We start from the raw sequence: 19280 nt of genomic DNA, 5'->3' as shown, positions 1-19280 counted from the left end.
CGTTTTCAAGGCGAAGTCCTTTATAAGACGATTCTTGTCTAGAATGGACAAGATCCTGGCCCTTCCAGACTACGAATTTGAGGCTCCGTCCAATCTGTCCTGATCTCTTACCCCGTTCACTACCATCTCACTGCTCCTCTTTCAGTCTCTCTACTTCCCTTCTGGAAGTTCTCGGTGTGACTCCTCCGACCTCGATTTCCCTCCTGGAAAACCCCTCTGCCAATGTCGAGATGCCCCCACTCCGATCATTAGTGCAGTTGCACCACTGATTCTAGATTTCTTGCTAGAAATCCTCGTAGCAACTCCCTCCTCCTTGTCTTGCCCTGTTAGGTACTGTTTTGACCATAGTACTCCACCAGCTTCACTCCGCAACTTCTCCATAGCCTCCTATGCCCCAACAACTTGAAGGTTAGAGCCTCTAGATTCTGCACAATCCCGACACACAGCAAAAATCTGCACCTCCTGGCCACGGGCGTCAATCCTTCTTGACTGAGAAGATGATCGGCACTGCGTAGGTTAGGTCTGCTCCTTTCTGCCACTGCGCTGATCCTTCTCTCCGGCTCAACTTGATGATCAGGCACTGCGTCACCCCTTCCTTGCTGCTTTTTCCACTAGGAACAACTTTTGTCACTCAGGACAACTGTTTCTACTGCTGCTGCTCTGCTCTGCTCGGTTGATGCCCTCAGTTCTTTTGTGATCTGCAACCACGCTGCCTGCGCACACCTTCCTTGCTGCTTTTCCGCTAGGAACAACTTCTGTCACTCAGGACCACTGTTTCTACTGCTGCTGCTTTGCTCGGTTGATGCCCTCAGTTCTTTGTGATCTGCAACCACGCTCTAATACGATGTTGGAATTTCTAAGTCTAACTGTTAGAAATCCTTCATGTACTTTCTAATTTATTTCTTCCTACTTGTTCTGTTAATTAACAAGTTATTTGCCATGTAAATATTGAAAATAAAAAGAAATACATGCTCAACACATACAAATCATCAATTGAAGGAAAAACAAGAACACAAGTGACACACGTTATTTTTGGACTAATGTCCCCGGAAAAACCCAATGCGGGAAAATCGGTGCATCTATCTGAGGGTTTTATTATTAAGCAGTTTCAAAATACAATTTGGGTGCCAGAACCGGCTCACCCAACAGAGAATTCCCTCGGCAGTAGTACCTCTTAGTCGGAGACAGATATCAGCCCCAATCTGCCCCACGAAATCTCCCAGCGTCAGCCTCTAGGGTCTGCGTCAGCCTCTTTGGCCCAGCGTCAGCCCAACATCACCCCAACTAGCCCTGCGTTAGCCTCTGGAGGCTCTGCGTCAGCCTCTGGAGCCTCTGCGTCACCCACGCTGGCTCTCTCTGGCACTGCGCAGCTCTTGGCTGCCTTTGCGTGGCCTCTGGTTGCTTCTGCGTGGCCTCTAGCTGGCTCTGCGTCAACCCTCTCCTGGCTTCTGCGCTGATGCTCTCGGTACCCTCTTTGCCTCTCTGCTTCTATATTCACTGCCCCTCAGCTGCAACTCTGATCACTCCTTCGATTTCCTCAGCAAGCCCTGCCCCAGAAAATCGAATTCTTGATCAACTCGGTGTGTTCTCCAAGTGACCCTCAAGCCTCCTCTTATACTTTTCTCGTTGACAATTCAACAACCGAGATTAAGTCCCTAATCAACGACTAAGATTAGATTTGGCTTGATCCATGACTTTTGGACCATTCTAACTCAGTTTTATATTAATTCACATTAATATTTTATTTTCCCTAAGTTTAGACTTAGACTTAGGGACTCCATTAAAAATATTAATTATTTTAATATCTCCCAAATTGGTTAGATTCTGCCCAAACCATTTCTGGGTATTGGAGATCTCATGTGCTTTAGCCTCTCCACCAATTTTCGTGGCTAGAGCACATCCGATGCTACCCCAATCAACAGAGCATTGAGAAAGTGATGACCATTCAACTATCTGTGACCTGCTACCTTTTCTGTCAGCGTCCTTTGTGGTGTAGTACAATGTCTTTAATTCCTTTGGACTATGTGCCAAAGTCATCCACTCAATTCATGGAATTGAGTCATCATCGAATAGTATTTGTCTGTATAGTGCATCTCTTTAGGTAGCATAACGAGCCATCAAACATTAGATTCATCAGATAGCTTCTTCACAAGATGTCATGTCTTGTCTTCATCAACATCCTTCATCATACATTCAATCATCAGGAAGAGTCATCCTCATATCAGGTCATTTTGTCAGGAATTTTGTAGTTCCCTCTATAGTCAGCAATCTTTCATATCATATCGGATGTTGATTGCTACCATCGTGTTTTCAATCGGAAGAGCCCAAACAAATTCAAAGCATGCTAATGCAACCAGACATATTTATGTATCCCGCTCTTCTTGCATACTGAAAACATAAGTTAACTTAATCAAAGAAGAATTTAAAGACATTCATACCTCTTACTTTAGCTGGTCATTTAAGCTTCCTTTAAACTGCTCCCTATCTTGAAGGGACTTCATGCTGCAACTATATCAACAAACTTCTAGGAAGCTTGCTCCAAATTTGAGAGAGTAGAGAAATGTTTGTAATATCATCATGGTCCTTCTTCTACCATGCGAAGAAATATTCCCATGAATTCATCTAATGGAGGATCTTTCAGTGACCTTCACCAATTAGTTGTTGCATGAACTTCTGCTATAGTTGTATCGTGAACTCTTTAGCATGTTGTGCCAAGTCTCTCTTTTCATCAATCAACTCATAATGACGACCTTCTCAATCAAGTATCCATATCATCTTTCTTTATACGTATTAGAGTGCCCAAGGATCCAACTTGTTTACCAAGTTACCATTTTCAGGGTCCTTATAGTTCCCTCCTTCCATCATGCTTATCAATACATAGAATATATCCATCTTCCTTTTCTTTCTTCATGATACACCTGCAAAGATTATTGACAAAACTACCAAACAAAACATGTAATAATTAAAGCATGATGTCAGCTTGACAATCTAGGGGATCCATGAAATATTAAAGGATGGATTACTAGTTTTACAAATGTCAACCCTAGAACTAGGGACTATGTTATTATATACAACTCAACATCCTTGTCCATTCACACTTTTCATATGCCCTAGATTTCTCACAAACCCTAGAGACCAAGGGTTAGGGTTTCTATGAGGGAACAAGCGAATCAAGGTTAGGGTTTCCATATGGCTAGGGTTTCTTATGTACCATCTAGGATTTTTCAAACCTAGATATCAATACTAACAACAACATTCCACAACAGACCCTAGAATCGACCAACCCTTCAACATTTCATGTTAGACCCTCAATAATGAAGATACCAATACATACCTCATGATAACATACCTTTGTCATAGTAGTTGCTGTAAGCGGCTTGCTCCAGGATGCTATGATCTTCTTATCAAAAAGCGGTCAAACATTTCTTTTGAGACCTTGATTTGCTTCAGACTTGTTTCCTTCAGACAATGGTGTTGCTATTCTTGAATTTTATGGTGATCTTCTATCATTGCTTTTTGGAGGACTATTCCTTTTCAAAGATATTCTTCTTTCTATTACTGATACAAGATTGTGGTTTCTTCGTTTCTTGAGACAAAGATCTAAGATCTTTCCCAAGATTATCTTTCAACATATCTTCAACAGAATCTATGCTCCTCTACAAGACTTCAAGATGGATCTTGAAGCTTCCCACTACTATATATAGGAAATTGTTCCTTCAAAAACTCAGAAACCCACTGTTATATAATCATAATTGCCCATAGCTTCTTTCTCTCTCCACTGGAGGGATACCTGTCCTTAAACATGATAGGGAGAATAAGTTTCAAAGGCTTGAGATGACCCTATAAGTAGGGCTTTCCAAGACATAGAGTTCGAGTCATATATATATATATATATATATATATATATATATATATATATATATATATATATATAGACTCTTGTAGACGTCAACCTTTCTTATGTGACTTCATTGCAATTTTTTTTTTAGGCATATTGAATAGACTTCATAGGTCGACTTTTCCTCTTATGATTCAACTTTCATATTACGCATATATATAGATCTTGGTACTATGCTTTCCCTCCACAAGATCTTGGCCTCTATACCATAGAACATAGCTGATATTTCTTGACAAAAGAATCTTTTAAGGGGTAGACTTCAATATTTTGAGATTGGAATACTTGTAGCTATAGGTTGGCTCATTGATGCATGGGATTGTCATAACTTCGTGGTTCTTGTACCACTATATAAGTGCGCGATTTGTCCTTCAAACACGATGATAGTAGCTTGATAGACCTAATGCCACTTCAACTAGGTCTCTTATGTACACATGCCTGAGGTAAGGGTTTCGGCCCTCTTTCAACGTTACTGTGGTTAAGTTCTAATCCCCCCAATCAATGTATTTGTGCTTAAAATTTTTCTCGTTCCTTCTCCAAGTGATTGAGGCTTCAAATCAAGCCATTTGAAATATACACATACTCAAAATCTCGGCTCCTTTTAGAGAGGTTGCATCTAAACAATTAGACTTCCAGTTAGATCAATTAGGCCTCCAATCACCTCGGGCTTTGTTGGTTCTTCTAGTTCATATAAAACGAGATTTGTCATCCATAAATACATAAACTTCTAAGGTTTGAATCTCTGAGATGACCCAAAGTATTCTGGTCTTCTTCAATGGTGTTTTTCAGGCCTTATAACAATGCCCAAGATTGCGATTTCTTTGCCAAGGTTCTGAGAGGACTTTTAGATAACCCCTTCAGTTTCCTAGAACATGGCTTGTATGTTCTTCAAATACCCTCGCTTTTCCTGTATATGCTTGCGACCTATCCACTGCAACTAGGGCTTGTAATTGTGCCCATAATTTGCACACTTCTTCTTCTAGGAGCTCGGTCCTAGATGAATGATTTATTTTGCTTGTCTAGAAACCTTTTGTGACCTTCTTCCTGCCCTTATGTAAGTAAACCAACCTCTGATACCGTGTTGAGAATTTCAGGGCATCAAGTTGTTAGGGTTTATTAACAAAATCTCTTTTAACTTGACAAGTTCTTGTGATGTTTATTACATTATTCCTTCATCATTATCAAGTTTTGTTTAAGATAAATGTCAAACAAGAATATCACAAGTGCAGACAAAAGACACCAGAGATAGGCTACAATCCAGGGCAAAACCTCTCAACAAGGGAAAACCCATAAAACTTCTCTTCTTATAGAATTTCAAGGAAGACTTCCAAGACCAAGACACAGACCAGACTCACAAAGATCAAGCTAGCCACTAAGAATATATGTCACTGATGCTGTAACATCTCCAACCTATGGTAACCCTAAATCAAGCCATCCACAAAAAAATTCGCTTTTCTGGAGCAAAAATCAAAATTCGCATAACTCAGGCAGATCTCCTTTCATCTTTGCTGGCCTTCTCCTTCTCTTCTAGTATCTTTGCACATCCTTTCCAACCACAGAACAAAAAATATGTTGATTTCTGTGATGTATCTCAAGAGGTCGAAATCCTCTTCTATTTATAGCCTTCGCATGAGCTAGAAGGGCCTTTCTAGGCCAACTTGAAGGAGGGTGGCCAACTTAATCTTCGGGTCTTTCTAGACCTTTCTATACAGCAAAAATAATATATCTTTTTCTTGATACAAATGCCCATTGGGTCTTTTACATTAGTATGTTGACTTTGATTCAAGACTAAACACCTAGAGCACACAATGGGTGCTGGAACTAAAACCAATGATCATGGGCAAGAAACACATTCTCAAAATAAATAATTTTCTTTTTTTCTTTTGACAAGTACAATAATAATTACATCAATTCATGGTCTAAATACAATTATGAAGATTGAAACTAGTTACAACTTTCAACAGATACTGAAATATGATATTTGTCTTGAGTCCTGACATCTTTTCAATTTTTTATTCTTTTAAAGCAAACATTAACATCAAATACATTGTGGCACAAATATGAAAATAAAACTACAATATAGAATGTATAAGATGTAGATATTGAAGTCTGAAATATGATATTTGTCATTTTGTTTCGACTCCTTTAGTCATAAGTTAAGACAATATAATAGTTAAAACTTAATACAAAATCACATTAAAACAAAAATAAATGTATTTCATGAGATGATCATCATGAGGCATCTAGATTCTAGATGCTATAACAAAGGTCTGATAATAACACTGCACTAAGAAGGTCTGGTCAAGGATTAGGTTTTCTTTGCCCGTGAGAAGCTTGTAGTTCCATGAAATTCCTTAGTTCCTCCCTCTAATCTCTCTTTCTTGTAGTTTCAAGAATTGACTTCTTTGAAAAACCCAAACCACAACTTATATTCGCGTTTTTTTGTAGCAAGCCGATAATTTCCCATCGTCTCGTGATAATTTCAAAATTATTGTGATAAATTAAACGGGGCAAATTATGGCGATATTTTCCGTTGATATTATCGTAGAGGCTCTTTCGGCGATAATATCGCGATATGTGCAACTATGGTATAAACTTCATAAATGTCTTAGCCACTTGAATTGCCTTAAGTTGCTTTTATAATTATAAAATGGGCGAAATTTTTGAAACTTGAAAAAACTTCATATTAGCACTCAAACTCCCAACACAAGAGCCTAGAGGAAACTACTAAGTAAGCCACTCATTATCACCTCAGTGGCCATGGCTCTCGCTTTAAAGTTTAGACTAAGGAGAAAGGGTTCCTAGCCTAGTGGGGTGTCCCTAAAGTCAATCTAGCTAGTTCATTATACTATGGGAGTGATATTAGCTTAGCTTACTAACTTGTGTGATTAACTCAATCAATGAATTCACCCTTAATATGATTAGAAAGAATTGTGATGTGGTGTGTGTTGCCGCAAAATTTAGTAGGCCTTGTGAGGGGACTCGCAAGCCAAAGGTTAGACGCTATGGCAACAATGAGCAAGGATTGCCACTATCACCTTAGCAATCTTCCTCTCGATGTTAAATGCAATTTCACCACAAGGGAGGCTGCCTTGTATTCACCTCCAAGGGTATTCTAACTAGAGGGCTCAAGGTGATATGCATAGGCTAGGGAAAGATACCTTCAAGTTGAAATAGGCTCAAATCTTCTTTATAAAGGAACAAGTATTCTAAACCTAGACTAGCTAAGGACTACTGCAAGTTAGGGTTTATTGTGCTGAGAGGTGCTCTATAGTCCAATATGGGGGAGATGTTGTAGTGTTCATAAATGAGTGTAAACATTTAAACGTTGGCTCAACATAGGGGAAATGTTGTAGTGGTTGTAAATAAGTGTAAACTTTTAAATGTCTGCTCAGTATGGAAGAGATGTTATAGTGTCGGTGAAATGAAACATTAGATCAAATAATAATAATAAATAATAATAAAGTATAATATTGACTCAATTCAAAAACAATAAAAATTAAAAGGTAATAAGAATAGTAAATTGAATGAATTCAATTTGTTATATTGTAATTTTGTTTTTATATATAAAATTACAAACAATTTTTTCTAGGAAAAATTTCATAATATGCATATCATATAAAAAAATTTAAATAATAATTGTTCATATCTATAACATTTAATTAATAAACATATAAAAACTTAATAAATTTAATTAGTAAACATATAATTAAAAATATATATATTTTTAAATATAGAAAATGTGATATATATATATATATATATATATAATGATTCATGTTCATAACCATTATATTTCAGAGCTTCATATTTAAATTTAATTAATAAGCATATAAAATTCAATATTTACAATATATATATTTTTTTCTACATTATATATCTATCTATCCATCTATATAGATCATCAATGTTTTTTTCCTTAGAAAAGAATCGCAATTTCATTTTGTAGAAGAAAAACAAAATTACATTTTGCATATCCACATCTATCAATGTGTATTCACTGGAAGCTTTGCAGATTCATAGCTTGGCTGAAAGTGTTCACAATTTTTCCCTTTTAGGCCTAATTTCACATTTTAGTTGTGCAAAAATGGAGGAGTTCCCAAACTTTAAGAGCTAAACTATACAGATTATAGGACTGTCCAGTTATGAGACAATGTTTTTTCCAACACAAAAAGATTGAACCAGAAATAACAAAAAAGGAGAGATACTAGATTGCTGCAGCATATATCATCAATGCTATGAAATTATGAATACTACATTAAAAATCAAATTAAAAAAATTATAAAATATGTAACTATATGTATAAATGTATTATTAGTGTTTTAGTAAAATAAAAAATAACAATATTTTTATATATAGAGATGTGAAATTTATAGAAATATAAATGATATTATTAAGAACCAACATAGATCCATCTTAACTCCAGATCTACTAAGCGTTTAGAGGAATCATGTATCTCGAGTTGCAAACCTTTCCTTAAGTTTTGCACTTGAAAAGAGGTTTGCACCTTGGGAGGTTTGATCTCTCTTGATACTTGGGAGATCTAGAGTTAAGATAGATCTATGCTGGTTGCAGTAATAAGGAATATCTAGACATGTAAGCGTCAAATAAGGGATTCTCTCAATGATTAAAGTCAACAAAGGAATAGGGGAACCCTTAGATAGGCTTCAAGTTGAAGCTTGGCTAGGGACTAGGGTTTTAATGACAAAAAGGAGCTTGGAAAAGTCGGCGTCATCCCTAATTAGGGATTTTTCACCACAATCAATGCTAGATTTTGCATTTAAAAGTTTTATGAAGGCAAACCTTGGAATTTCATCCACAAACATTCACTCAAACTCAACCCTATGGCAAATTGGCCTTGGAAAGGCCCTAGCGGTTTGCCTTAAAAAGCCTAGGAGAAATAAAAAAAGAGAAATGTTTAACCTTTAATTGTTTTTGATCAATGCAACCCCTAGCCAGTGCCTAATCCTACTTGGGCTAATGGAGTTTTAGGGAAAATTTTAAAGGAAGATGAAAAATTGATTGGAGTAAAAGGGGAAAAATAATTTTCCTCTTGTAAAACCCAACTATCTTTTTTGTGAGGGGAGAAATTAAATATAGAAGATGCACCCTAGGAGTTCTTCTATAGGTTTTAAGGAAGAATAAATTTAACACACAAAATATAGAAAAATCAGCAATAAACTTACAAACTTCACCAAGATCACCATGCAAGATCGCCAGAATGCCCTAGGAAAAGAATGGCACATGAAGTAGCAAGCATCCATATGCAAAGAGAGTGTTCAAGGAAAGGCATGAAAGTAGCACATATCCATAAAACGACCATCAACCATGACCATCCATCTTAGAGAAGTGAATCTCCTCCACCATAAATCTCCTTGAAATAATCCAATGCCAAGAAGAGAAGAGGCCCCATGAAGATATATACCCCCTACTCTATCCAAATGCCCCAAAGGTGCCAGTCGCAAACACCATCAATGTGATGGAAAGCACAATGTGAAACCTCATACATATGAGGTGTAACAAGTCTCACTTGCCATTTATGGCCATTAGTGGATGCTAACATTTAAATTAACTTAAATACTACGCTCTCATTTGTTTTGTCTCTGCAGTGTTGACCAGTTCTTGTTAATGTGTTGGAGCTTGGCACTGATATAATTTTCTTCATTGCTCACAAATCATTTTGATTGGCTTTTTTGTGTTTTTATCTATTTTTGAAAGTGCTTCATATGTTACGTCAAAGAACAAGTAAATACACAATAGAGTTCAAGATTGTTACATCAGATAGACAATGGGGAACCAGTAAACTCCTGGAACAAGAAAGTTAAAAAGGTCATCATATGGGCTTGTGACCCCATGGGAAGGGACTTACATTTGAAAACATGTCAGTGAACTCAGAGGAGTAGAGCCAACTCTTGCTTAAAACTCTGCAAATCCCAAAGAGAATGACGATAAGGAACCTCATTGAAAGTACTTTCAGATGATGTTTCCACAGAAAGCCAATTACAACTAAATGGACTGAAAGCCAAAGTAATTTGCAGCTATCCCTGATCATCCAAGTGTCGCCTAGGGGGCCCCCTTCTAGGAGAGTGGAGCTACAAATAGATACTGAAATTCAGTCTAGAACAATGTTCAAAAAACTTGAGCAGACTGACATTTCCAAAAAAGATGCTATACTGTCTCTTCCATTAGGCTGAACTAGTAATGCCATCTTCTTGCATTCTACTCATGACAGTGATTTCATGATGAAGCAATAACCAACCCCAAACTTTATGTTGAATGGAGGCATGAGCCTTCCAAATGTCCAATTCTTTGTGGTTTGTTGATCTTTTGTATCTCACTTTCACATTTCAAGTGTTATGAATTTATTTATGTCATAGGAACTGGGTTCACCAAACATTATCTACTAATGCTTATTTATAATACTGCACCTATTTACTCAATGCCATGCAAATTTGATGTTGCCCCTTCTTCATGATGGTTACCTTTATATGCAGGGAATGGCAGTATTTTGTATGTAGTATCTTTGAAGAGACAAAGATGTAACCCTTGTGTGTCTCTGCAGGAAATGATGATATTTTGTATGCAGCATATGCAAACACAGTTACTTGCTTGGATGTGCGCATGGTATGTATTGAAGCAAATTGTGGCTTTCATTTTTTCAATATATCTGAAAAATGTTGCTGTCTTATTACCTCTGTTATAATTGAGTTCCATTTTTCTTGCCCCACTTATTCTAATTCAAGAGTGCTGGCTAGACTTTTATATTTCGTCACAGAAGCATTAGTAGAATGTTTATCTCTACTAATTTCATGCTTTTATTTTGGTTATTGGTAGGGAATTAGTCTATAGCCCTTCAAAGTTAGCATCCTTTGTTGTATTTCATCTATGTGAATTACTATATTGTTGATGGGTTATTTGTTATTAGATTTGTACACAGATTATCTTTTGAACCATGTAAAAGTAAATGGCATTGTGGTTGCTTTGACATCAGTCTTTCTATTCCTTGTTTGAGGCATTAATTGATCTAGTGGACCATGACCTAGGCCCTGAATCCTTCCCTCTATACATCTTGCTCTATTTGCACCTGCCGGCGCTTTGAGTCTAGGTTTTTCCATGTTTTAGCATATAAGCCTCATGTTTTACTTTACTTGTTCTTTATACAGGAGACATTTTGGTACTCCTGCTTTTTATCGACATCATTGTACTTAGCAGTCCCATTGGCATGCTTTTGTGGTCATTTGTTGGACATTAATATAATTATTTTATTTTATATCTTATGTACTTTCTTATTTTCAAGCTTTATATGGAAGATTGTTTGTTCCTCAACATATGCCTTTATAAGGACTATGGTTTTCCATTTTTTTCTCTACCATTGCTAATTCATGTTGAGATTTGAGAATTATAGCTCGAATAGGAACCTCCGCACATGTTTAGTGTGAACATGTGAGAAGCTAAGCTACCTAACATGTCCATACTCCCCCATGTTATGTATTTTATGTGTTGGCCATGACACGATGAGGACACATGTGGAGCACGTGTCCTCAAGACGTGCAAAAAACATGCTTGACACGTGCCCTCATCGTGTCCCGAAATTCAAACACGTGTTCTGTGGCAAAGCGGCTCTTGGCCCATAAAAGTAGATTTTTTCCTGTCATTCAAATGAATTTCAGTCACAAGTTTGGAGCTCTTGGAGGTTTTGGAGCGCAGCTAAGGGCTATAAAGCAGTGGTAGAAATGATTTTAAGTGCTGAATACGTGGATTTGTCCACCATTTTTCAAGATTTTCCCACAACAATCCATTTCTTCTTCATTTCATAGAAACCAGTGCTAGAGTTGGTCATTTTGATGATGGTTATCCTTTTGAGGGCTTATCCCCCACACCAGTAGATGCAGAGAGTGGATTGGATATAGAGGAGGATGGAGGAGAGAGTAGTGACAACGATGTTTATTTGATGATGATGACATGGAGGACTACTGATCATCATGAGCTATGAGATTCTTACATCTTGATCTACAGTTCTAGTATCTACCCTTATTTTGTATTTTCCATTGGCATTCCCACCTATAGTAGCAATGACTTGGTGAGTCAATATCTATGTAATGCATTTTTGATGACTTAATGAGAAAACTGCAGTTTATGGTTTTAATTTCTTGTGTGTTTGTCAATTTATCATCATTGATGTAGTACTAGTTGTATGATTGAATTTGTATCATCATCATGTAAATGTTTTAGTTTCTAAATTGAATCTTTGTCTATATTTCATTTTTTATGTGTAATTCACTAATTTGTTATATATATATTTTAATAGATAATCTATAAAATGCCCTGTTCCCACGGTTGGGGTGTCTCATGTCAGATACTTGTATTTTCGTGTCCTTGTTCTATGTCATCATGTCAAAACAAAGTTACCAATCAAATGGGAACTGTAACCTTGAAACGAGAACTCTAGCCAAAAAACATGAAAAAACAACCCAAAAACGAAAAGTGTATGTTGGAATGGCGTTTTTTTTTGGTAAATTTTCAACATTTTTCTAAAAATGATAATAAAAACCATTTTTTTGCGTAAAAGACACCCTGTAATAAAAAAGTGTTGATGTTGGCATCAATTTTTTTTTATTCGCTAAAATTCCAACATTTTTTAGCAATGACATTAAAAATAAAATACCATGACTCCAAAAATCATTAAAATTCCAATAGTTTTCAACAATACGTTGAAGATAAAATATCATGACTCCAAAAAACCTAAAATTTCCAACAATTTTCAACCATGGCGTTATGACTGATTTTTTTTATAAATTTGGTATTTTTCAACCATGGCATTAAAGATAAAATATCATGACTTCAAAACTTAAAATTTCAACATTTTTCAACCATGGAATTAAAAACAAATATCATGACTATAACAAATCTTAGATTTTCAACATATTTTGAGATCAAATATCATAACTAAATTAAACCTTACCTAAATCAAAAAGTCATTATACCAAATGCTAATATAGTTCTTTTAAAATCTTAGCCTAAGACAACTTGGCACATTACAACGAAAACTTAAAAATCAACCATCAAATTGACACATAGTGGGGGCGTGCTTGACCCATTGCAATTGAAACTTAAAAATCAACCATCAAATTAACACATAGTGGAGGTGAACTTGATTCATTGTAACAAAAATTGAAAAATCAACTATCAAATTGACACATATTGGGGTCGGGTTGCTAGTCAAACATCGACACAATCCCTACAACAAAAAATAAATAAAATTAAAAAATAAAACAAAACAAAAATTAAATGATAACCCCCAAAAAAAATAAGTAAAAAATAAAATAAAATAAAATAAAACATTGAAAAAGATAAATTTAAAATTAAAAATGACAAAAAAAATTCAAAATAAAAAAAATCACACACACACACATATATATATATATATAAACAAAGAAAAAACAAAAAAAAAATAGAATATTTAAAAAGATAATGAAAAATAACCCATAAAATGATGGAAATTCAAACATAAAAAACGTATTGAAAACCACTTGAGAGCATACTTTGAAGGCCATGATACGAAAGTGCACTACGCGCCTCCAAACTTTAGGCTTATGGACCCTTGCTTTAGATCTTTGTGGTGGCGCCAACACATGGGAAGAATGATAATGGCAAGCACATAACACAGTTCCAGAGCCTAGTCCTAACCCCCTTGCTCCTTAAGCATGTGCCATGCGCTTATCACTAGCAACCTGTCCTTGATGGCACACTATGCACTTCTAGTAGACAAGCGTTCCTCCCTTGCTCCTTGCATGTGCGCTATGCGACCAACCTTCCCTTGAGTAGTGCACCAGGCACTTCCAGTGAACGAGCATGCCAATCCTTGGCCCTTACGGATTCGCCACGGGCTCGACCTATGAACCCCAACATATTTGAGGTCGTTTCATCTTCCCAAGAAGAAAAAGTGCGACAAGATAGTAGATATCGATTTGATAATACAGGAAATGGACAACGCAGTGGCAATGTGCCCCTTCTAATGATCATGGGAATCGAGGATTCAAAGATTTCGAGACCACCATTCTTGGGATGTTAAAAATGTATGGTCACAAACGAACTGTTTTGGGATTTTGCAAGATTTGATGGACGATGATATTCTTTATATGATCACAAAGCTCATAAGAATAGCCATGTCAGTTAGGGGACCATACAAAGGTAAAAGGGATAATGCCATTGCGTTGGGGAAAGAAGGAATATTACAAAGGTAGATTGCATTGAAATTTCCACATCGATAACACATATCAATAACATGCGATGAGTGATTCATATAGGGATTAAATTAAGTCATATGCATACTATGCACGTAGAATAACATTGAAGAATGCATAGGTAACAAAAGGAATGCAATAATGTGCCAGGATATAATACAACATTATGATAATCCCATGATACAAATAATGTGTTGAACTAAAGCCAAACAATGCAAGGAATGCGTATGTGGAAAGTAATAATGAGACATTGCAATCAATTGTGAAAATTCTATCACTGCAACATTTGATTTACTTTGCCTACTTATTTTCAATAAGTTATTTATGAAATTCCTTCAATAAACATTAAAATAAATTATGCTGCAAATATCACACCATAATACAGAAACAAACACATGCACAAGAATCAACACATTGACACAGATATTTTGGACAACAGTCCCTGGAAAAACCCAATGTGGGAAAACTGGTGCAGCAAGGGAGGATTTTATTATTCAACAATTCTTCAGTACAACTGGGTGCCAAACTGGCTTACCCAATAGAGAGAAAAAATTCTCCAGCACTTCTCCCAGTCCCAGCGTCAGCCTGGTTGACCTCTACGTAGCTCCCAGACACTTTGCGTCAGCCCCTGCTTGTCTGCGTCACCCACGTAGGCCCTCTAGTGACTGCGCAGTCTCCTGCTGCCTCAGCGTCTGCCTGAAAGGCCCTGCGTCTACCTCTCCTGCCTCTGCGCTGGTCTTTTGTTGTTGATCCTGACTCTCTGCTCCGTACTTGCTGCCTCCTGCTGCTCTCCAGACCACTAGTTCAAATTTCTCAGCTAACCCCGCTCCAGAAATCACACTGACTGGTCTCCTTCAATGTGTTCTCTAAGTGACCCTCAAGCCTCCTCTTATACTTTTCTCGTTGACAATTCAACGACCGAGATTAAGTCCCTAATCAACGGCTAAGATTAGATCTGGCTTGATCCATGACTTTTGGACCATTCTATCTCAGTTTTATATCAATTCACATTAATATCTTATTTTCCCTAAGTTTAGACTTAGGGACTTCATTAAAAGTATTAATTATTTTAATATCTCCCAAACTGGTTAGATTCTGCCCAAACCATTTCTGAGTCTTGGAGATCTCTTGTGCTTTAGCCTCTCCACCAATTTTCGTGGCTAGAGCACATTCGATGGTACCCCAAATCAACACTCTCTCTGCGAGGACTGTGCTCTAGTAATACTCACTGAGTATCACCCTGATCATCCGACATCGGTCTCTGTGCTGATGTTAGGCCTCCTTGCCCAACATCCCCTGCACTGTTGTATCCTGTACTGTTGCCCATGGCTCTGCTACTGCCACTGCTGCATCTGTATGGCAACTCCCTCTGCATCCATGCTGCTGCTGGTCCTTTTCTCCCAACATTGCATTCACACTGCAACTCCCTCTGCATCCGTGTTGCTATCACCCCCATTTCTGCTACTGAAATGAGTTCTTTATCATCCCCATCTTTTCCCTGAAGTAATCAAACTTTGTCCTTCCAAGGGCCTTGGTGAGGATGTCTGCCACCTGTTCTCTTGTAGGAGTGTAGCTCAACTGTACAACTCAGTGTTACTTGGGAGCGGGAGCGAAAGCGGGGAGCGAGAGCAAAAACGGGTGCGGGAGTGACATTTTCAAAAGCTCCTGGTTTGGGAGCGAATCTCAGAGCGTTTTTTATATAATATATATATTTTTTATATTTTGATACATATATGTCAACAAAAACATGTAGAATGATGAATTAGATATAAAAAACATAAAAAAACATAGATTGATCATTGAACCATATAACAACAATCATCTAGAAGTTATAATCTTCATCAACCACGTCCACAAGTTAGTAACATACAACATATTGAGTCTCATGAATCATGATTCATCAATCTTAAAGTTTCAACTTCAAGCTTTCAAATTGAAAATACAATATATATTATATAACATTTATCATCATTGATCACTTAAGTTGTACTTGTAAGCTAAGTTTAACCATTACAAGAAATAATATCTAACATGAAATGAAATGTTATAAAATGAAATGAAATGAAACAACTTTCACGAAGCATCATATTCAAAATTCATCACCAATGAGTTATAATTGTCAACTTCAAACTTCAAACTTAAGTTGTCATATATTGTTTACAAAAAATATCATAATAAATATGAAAGAGTCAACAGTTATGAAAACTACTAGAAACTAGAAAAGACAAGTAAACTGTAAATCTATTATCTACTACTTTATGTGGCCCTTGCCACGAGAAGTGTCTGATGTATGAGCAGGTCGTGGTGGTCTTCTAGGAGTCTCCTCCTGCACAGATCGACGACCAGAACTAGAAGGCACATGCCCTCCACGTGAGGGTGTAGATGGAGGCGGTGACAACAAAGGAACAAGACTCGGAACTTGAGCACTGCTACTTGATGGTGGAGGTGGCATGGTTGTTGCTTCATCTTCCTTTCTCATAAGTTCCGCTTCCAGTTTTTCAAGATGTATAGTGCCATCTTCCAAATTATCATCCTCTGGGTGGTTGTCCCAAATTTTATATGTTGGATCCTCATAAGCCCGATAACAATAATGACTCAACAACCTCAAGTTGTAGTGCACATAAACCAAGCTTTCTGCTCGGTTTTCATTGAGTTTGTTTCTTTTCACATTATGTATAAAGCTGTAGGTGCTGCAACACCTCTCTGCAGAAGAAGTATTTACAACTTGCAAGAGAACTCTTTTTGCCAATTTTGGCAAAAGTCCTTGGCTGCCATATGCTTCCCACCATGTGAGAGCATCAAATCTGTCTCTATCTTCCATTGCATGGAAGGTGCCAATCAAGCCAGTGCAACTGAAGTATCTGCCTAATTCAAGATGCAAACTAGCACATTTCTCCCTGTTAGGGATCAATTTGTCTAATGCTTGCAAATATCCTGTAGATACCTCTTCATCTATATGGGGTTTGACCCTAACCCCACCCCCTGGTGTAGGTTGGCCCAACGAAGATGCAGAGCAGTATTTTGGCGTAAGGATATATGCTAAGGCATGTAGTGGAACATTAAGTTTATCCCATTGTATACACACACAATTGTGAATCAGTGTATACAAGTTGGGATCATTTTTATGAACAATATCTTTTATTTGCCCCAACATGGTATCCATCTGCTCATACACCTCCCCAATCACTGGTTTATCTGTATCTGCAAACCGAATCATGTGATAAACGTGCTTGGTGAAATCCAATACTTGCCTCACACGTGCCCAAAACATACCATCAAGGGTAGTCTCCTCCACCTGTTCAAAACGTTCCCTATCAGCTACATTGGTAGCCCTTTCCTTTAATACCTGCCAGTGTGGACTTGATACCATGCTAGCCAATGACTCTCTTACCTTCAAAAGGCACCTAAAGGTGAGGTAATAGCTACCAAATCTAGTCCTCACTATATTCAACAACTCCAATCTTGAGTGACTACGGAAAAGGCCGTGGGTATTGCTATGATTTGTAATAAGTTTTATCATTTCTTTGCCTCTCTTGTACAAATCACCAATCCATTTGTATTGTTGGTTTTTGTTCTTAACAATATCATGCATCAAAAGGTTCATTGTGTGAACCAAACACCCAGACCAAAATATGTTGGGGTATTTATCCTCAATAATTGCTCCCGCTGCCTTACAATTAGGAGCATTATCAGTGATGACTTGGATGACATTGTATGGCCCAATACGGTTAATTGTTTCAATTAATGGTTCTACAATGTTGATGCCAGTCTTGAACTTGTCTGAGTAATCATATGCTGAAAGAAAAATGGCACCACTAACAGACACAACAAGAACACTTATCAATGGCTTGCCTTTCATATTTGTCCATCCATCAGATACAATGGACACCCCATGGTCAATCCAAGAACTTGTCATTCTACTCAAAGAATGTGATATTTTTGCTTTTTCATGATCAAGTCCAACGGTTCTAGCCTTGTCATACCCAGGGTTCTTGTATCCTTTAGGGGCATCATTTATGGCATAAACCATTTCGTGCCAATAAGGTGAGCGAAGAACATTGAATGGTATCCCACATGCATAGAGAAACCTGTAAACTTTTGAATCCACATCATTCCTACACCCTTCATCAAGGAAATCTGATATGCTTCTACGCCTTAAACTTGGTGACCCTGTGCCTCCATATCCACTGCCTTGGGAGGATGCTGAAGGAGTTCTTTGTGCATGTGATTGTGAGCTTGGTTCAAAGAAACCCTTTGATTTTTTAGATTTGTATTGGGCTTCCTCCTCTTCCCTTATGTATTTGGCTCTATTCGCTGTTGACACACCTGTACAAGTTTTGATTCCTATTTGTTTATCTCCATCCCATGGCCTTTTCTCGCAGAGGTGCTTTTTGGCACGGGTGTATGAACCTGTGTAATTATTGTTGCAATGGGGGCAATGAAATTTAGTGGTTCCACCCCCTTTCCTTGCTTCAGGCCTATTAACATATTTCCACAATGGAGTTTGGTCTTGTTTATTTTTTTGAGACTCATGTTCACTCTCCTCCAGCTCCTCCTCTCTAGGGTTTTCATCAAATCCACTATGACCCACTTCTTCATCCCCTTCTTCATTTTCAACCCTCCTTTTTCTACTCTCCAACACCATAATAACCAAAAAAGGAACCAAGAAGAAGAAAATGCCAAGAAATATAACCATGATGTTTGAAATTTGAAGTTTTGAATCTGCAAAAAAATGGAATGGGAATGGGAGAAAAAAATTTATTTATCTATTTAGGAATGAACATTAAATTTTTTTTGCTAGAATAGAGCCTACCTCTTTGGCCTCCAATCTCCCCTTGCAAGTCCTTGCTCCTTGCTCCTTGGCACTTGCTCTCTCCTTGCTCCTTGCTCTCACTCTCACTTGCTCCTCACTCTCTCTTGTTCTCACTCTCACTCTCACTCTCTCAATTTCTAAAATAATGAAATTCATTTGAGGGAGGGTTTATTTATATTCCCTCCTTCCCTCCCTTTATTTTTTCCAACCATCGCCTTTATTTATTTATTTTTTTTTTATCGTCGGAACTTTTTTTTTTCCCGCACGATTTTTTGGGGCGTCGCTCACACTGCTGGGAGAGATTTTGATAGCTTGGTAGCGGTCGAGA

At 37.4% G+C, this 19280-nt stretch overlaps 1 protein-coding gene across 1 annotated transcript in view; it reads left to right on the top strand.

The window, feature by feature from the left end:
* Nucleotides 1-10450: 10450 nt before the first annotated feature.
* LOC149160853 (uncharacterized) overlaps nt 10451-19280 on the top strand; it is a 322505-nt gene continuing 313675 nt past the window's right edge. The window contains exon 1 of the mRNA XM_089436805.1: nt 10451-10519. Coding sequence (XP_089292931.1) covers nt 10517-10519 — 3 coding nt within the window. The 5' untranslated portion in view covers nt 10451-10516. The remainder of the gene's footprint in view (nt 10520-19280) is intronic.

The sequence above is a fragment of the Pinus tabuliformis genome, chromosome 5_2, assembly GCF_031772625.1.
Source record: "Pinus tabuliformis cultivar Carrire ecotype Pingquan chromosome 5_2, CPIR1, whole genome shotgun sequence".
In the NCBI taxonomy this organism is placed as follows: domain Eukaryota; kingdom Viridiplantae; phylum Streptophyta; class Pinopsida; order Pinales; family Pinaceae; genus Pinus; species Pinus tabuliformis.
The sequence above is the reverse complement of the archived record's forward strand: the minus strand, read 5'-3'. Positions and strand labels throughout refer to the sequence as shown.